The sequence below is a fragment of the Sinocyclocheilus grahami genome, unplaced genomic scaffold (assembly GCF_001515645.1).
Source record: "Sinocyclocheilus grahami isolate Dianchi unplaced genomic scaffold, SAMN03320097.WGS_v1.1 scaffold48.1, whole genome shotgun sequence".
In the NCBI taxonomy this organism is placed as follows: domain Eukaryota; kingdom Metazoa; phylum Chordata; class Actinopteri; order Cypriniformes; family Cyprinidae; genus Sinocyclocheilus; species Sinocyclocheilus grahami.
Genome location: NW_015505227.1, coordinates 2386206 through 2390814, shown reverse-complemented (window position 1 = coordinate 2390814; position 4609 = coordinate 2386206). Strand labels below are relative to the sequence as shown.

Below are 4609 nucleotides of genomic sequence, written 5' to 3'. Positions count from 1 at the left end.
ATTATTATTATTATTATTATTTATTATAGACAACACTTAGTCCTTGCTAATTTTCTTTTTAAACAAGTATTCTGACATTGCTTTATGGCGCTTAAAGTGCTTTATCCTACTCCTTGTGTACAGTTTAAATTTCAGTTAAAATCAGACACACCTGAACCAGCGCATCACGACCTTTACTTGAACAGTCCGCCAGGTGTGTTGGAGTGGGAAACTATAATGTGCAGATCACCAGAATTGAATTTTCTTGCGGTTCTACGTTAAAATTCCACGTGAACGCAAAGCATTGTGGATCATATAAGCCTGCATTGTGCATGCAGCCTAATGAGAGTTCATAGCTCTCTACTTTAGCGGTTAAAGAGGCAGGTGATGCTATATGAATCCCCACATAGGAAATATGAACGTGTCACTTTGTACTATGTATAAAAAAACATCCATACACATGTGAAACTTTAAACTTTGGAACTATAAACCATTTTCAAGAACAGGCACGATCGAAGTAAATTATGCATTTTGGACGAAGAATGTATATTGTATCCAGCGCTAACAGTCAACGGTTTGTTCGGGTGCACCTGTGTACAACACAGATAATATAGGATAATATAGTGTGCCTGGCATTGCTGCGCAAAGCGAATAGATTTAAACCTTTGAAGAAAGAAGATGAGGACGAAGAGGAGGGAACACAAAAGGACCAGACTGCAGAGCAAAGGCACCCATGTAACATAACCTCATTCAAATATCTTTAGATTTTGTTTTGCATTTAAAAAGAAGAAGAAAACATTTTAATTAATTAATTTAATTACTTTTTGCACTTCATTGTACAGTCAAGTAGATCAAGACAAGAAATTCGCTGAATATTTCAATATTTCGAGTAATGTCCATTTATTATGTTTAAAATAAACTTATTAATGCAGAAATCCAAATATTAGATGGACTTTCATAACTACATGTATTTTCTACTAGGAAGGTCAGTAGAAAGAGCACTAAAATACAGTTATACAATCGAAATTTACTTGTAAACTAAAAATATTTTCAAAACAATACCAAAAGCACAAAACAAAACAAAAAAATGTAGGTCTGTTTTTTATGTATCATGAACAAAAGTACAAATAGGGGAACAAATAAACAGTTTGAAACAAGCAGTGTCTGCTAAGATTATGTAGATTACTGCAGTTTGAAGGACCCAAATGGACACGCCCACAAGCAGTGCATTTCTTGGTCATTGTGTACTGATCAGTAATAGGGATTTCTTTCTCAACAATTATCAGTACAGATGGTATGAGGTTTAGTCAGCCAAACAGAGTATTCCAAAATTTTTAAAGTGGTACAGACATTCAGGTTTGTCTGTTTATGGAAGCGCAATTTCTGTCACCTCTGCAATATCTGCGCCAGTCTCCATACAGACTACAGTCCTAGGGGAGCCTTTCCCTTAACTGACAAAGTGATCAAAGCACTGGTGCATAACAATACCACTGTCAGTGAGTTTAATATCAGGCTAATCTGAAGCGTCACGGATGGAAGCATATGTTTGAGATACTGACTGAAAACGGGATATGCCACAGTCTGCGTCACTGGGAAAGAGAGAACAACTCTATTTGGTTGTTAAATACATGTAAAATAGAAATGATAAAGCCTTGAGTAATGTTAATCACAAATCTTATTCTACTCATAATCCAAAACTACTGTTCTAAAAGAGGAACAGAAACACATAACAAAACACAGTAGCCTCTTTATTAATATACTTTGATGTGTAACTCACAAGAAATATGAAACCTTAATAATAAGTAATTAAATAAAGGTTTAAAAAACAAGATCGGAGTGACATAATTTAATGTTATTTTAAGGTTGGTCTCCAATCAAACTACAGTGGTAAATACAGAGGCTCTTAATCCACATCACAATCCACTGATGCACGTATCATTAGCGTTTCTGATTAGCAAAGGCTATTAGCAAAGCCATTATAACATATAAATAAAGTATATTGACAATATTCAGCAGGCTTGTGTTCACTTGCACTACTTCGTGTTGTTGAGATAAACGTATATACTGATAGATATGACGAAAGTTTCGATCTAGTTCAGCACATTTGCAGCTCCTACAACAATGCACTTAAAGAGATTGTTCACCCAAAAATGACAATTCTGTCATCATTTATCGATCCTCATGTCGTTCTAAAACCTGTATGAATTTCTTTCCTCTGCAGAAGATTGCCAATATGGTCCAAAACAACATTGGACTCCACTGACATTTAACAATACACCTTTTCCCCACAGAAGAAGGAAATGCATTCTAGTATGGAATTACATGAGGATGAGTATAGGCTAAATTATGACAGATGTTATTGGTGGGGTGGGGCTTTTAGTAACATGCTGGGGGAAAGGCGTTAAAATGGCGTTATGACTAGCCTACTTCATAAAATATTGTCCGGCGTTTATTACATTAACCAATGACAGCATATTCTGTCTGGCAACGTTGTTTATTTATAATATTAGTCATACAATTTGTTAATGCTCGAATTTTCTGACAATTTTCCAATTATTTGTCTTTTTTTTAAATAAATCTTTATCTTACGTATGAAACGATTTAATCTCTATTATAAACTGTAGACCTCTGCAGTTTAGGGACATTACGATTCTAATGATTGACTTCCAAAATTACAAACATCAAACGACAAGGAACAATCAGGGTTGGCCTATCTCGACGGGGAAGCCACTGTGACAGTATGCAAAGGGAGGTCTGTCTTAATTCTCCATAACAAAAAAGTACAAAGGCCAGTCGGAGACCAAAGACAATTTAACACCTCCCTCTGTCCGCGCGCCCCGGCGGCGCCGCAGCGGATAGAACGCGTCTCTCATTAGTAACAAGATGGGACGACCTGGAAGATGCAGAGGTGAGGGAGCGGGGGGGGGGCGTGACTACAAAAACAACTCATCTTTCCCTTCATAAACGAACTTGGCTCGGAAGACAAGCAGTGACGAGAAAAATTCCTTTTTTGGGGAGGGCCTGGTCTGGGACTGTTTTGAGGACTATGAGAAGCTTGTGAAAATCCATTCGGGGAATATTTGGAGTGCGTACGTGGATATCAGCAATAAAATGCGTAAGTAGCCTACAACATTTATATTTTAACAGCAGGCATTGGGGAGGACTTAAGTTCTTCATATCGTGGCACATTTAAGTCAAAAATATAGGCCTACTGTACAAAATCTACATATGAGTGTAGCAAGTTCAATTAGGAAATTGGGAGTTTATTGAAACCCCCGTCTTTCTGAATGTAAATGTGATATTCGCAAAGTAAACGAATGCCTAATGTGAAGTAAACTTTTCAGTAGCAGAGGGCAGGGAGTCGCCAGTGTCTACTGTTGCTCATGCTGACAGTGATCAAGGAGAAGAAGAGTGCCCTCGTATTTCACTGCTGAGTGGGATAGACCAGAGTCGGCGGCACCGGACTGCTTTCACGAGGGAGCAGCTGACCCGTCTTGAACAAGAATACTGCAAAGAAAGTTACGTGTCTCGACCCAGACGTTGCGAACTGGCGGCAGCGCTCAACTTGCCCGAGACTACAATAAAGGTAATTCACGAAGTAGACCTTTTCATGCCACACTCAACCTCTGGCCAAACAAAAGCTTCTCAGGACCAACAGGCAGCATTTAAAGTGCATTAAAAAGTTCTAATTTAAAAAAAATAATTTGAGACTAACTTCTGCTATTCATCAATATATATTTTTTTTATTTTAAGTTCATTTAAGAGAGGATTGTTTGTGTGTGAGGCTGGGTAACAGCCAACCCAAGAACCCATAAGATCAGACACCTGATCTCCATCCCTGCTGAAACTGAAAATTTTATTGTACATCTACCATTACCTAATCCTACTGTGTCCTTTACTAAGACCATTTATCCCTCTGTTTCATTATAGGTCTGGTTCCAGAACAGGAGGATGAAGGACAAGAGGCAGCGTCACAGTCTGAACTGGCCTAATCCACTGGACCCAAGCCTGTGTGCCTTCATGGTGAGTCAGGCGGCTGCTGGACTCCCCTACCCACTGCTACCCCGCTTGCCCCTTCAGCTATACTCTCATCTGGGCATGGGTGGCCTCTCAGGCTATTCAACCCCCTACAGTGCCACCACAAGGCCAGTGGACACTTTGCACTTTCCTCCTTCGAGCTACCCCTGGCTCACTGGACTTCCACAGCCAGCTCTCTATTCCCCCGTCCAGACAATGCTCCATCCCACAGGATGCCACTGTCCTCATTGCCTGCACTGGAGACCAGACCATCTGCATAAACCTAGAGGGGGAGCTAGGACAGCCACGCAGCCCAAAACCTATGGCAGTGCTTCAGGATAAAAGAACAGTGGTGTCTTTGGCATGTTAAAATGATAGTTTACCCAAAAAAGTTAATTTATCATTTACAAACCCTCATTTACAACGTGTCACTCTAAACCTGTATGCCTTTTTTTCTTCTGTGGGACACAAAAAAAAAAATTTCTCCATACTTTGACATTTTAAGGCTGTTGTATCTTGATATCGTCACACATGAAGAACTGTTTTGTTGTATATCGTCGTGTAATATAGATAACAGTCTTGCTTACATTCTTAAATTACTTGATCTTTTGAA

The 4609-nt window shown here is 39.2% G+C and overlaps 1 protein-coding gene across 1 annotated transcript; it reads left to right on the top strand.

Annotated features, from left to right (window-relative positions):
* Window positions 1-2862: 2862 nt before the first annotated feature.
* Window positions 2863-4338, top strand: LOC107582931 (homeobox protein XHOX-3-like). The gene is made up of 3 exons (XM_016268955.1): window positions 2863-2887; window positions 3324-3565; window positions 3910-4338. Exons 1-3 carry the CDS (start codon window positions 2863-2865, stop codon window positions 4336-4338), a joined length of 696 nt encoding a protein of 231 aa, XP_016124441.1.
* Window positions 4339-4609: the final 271 nt, after the last annotated feature.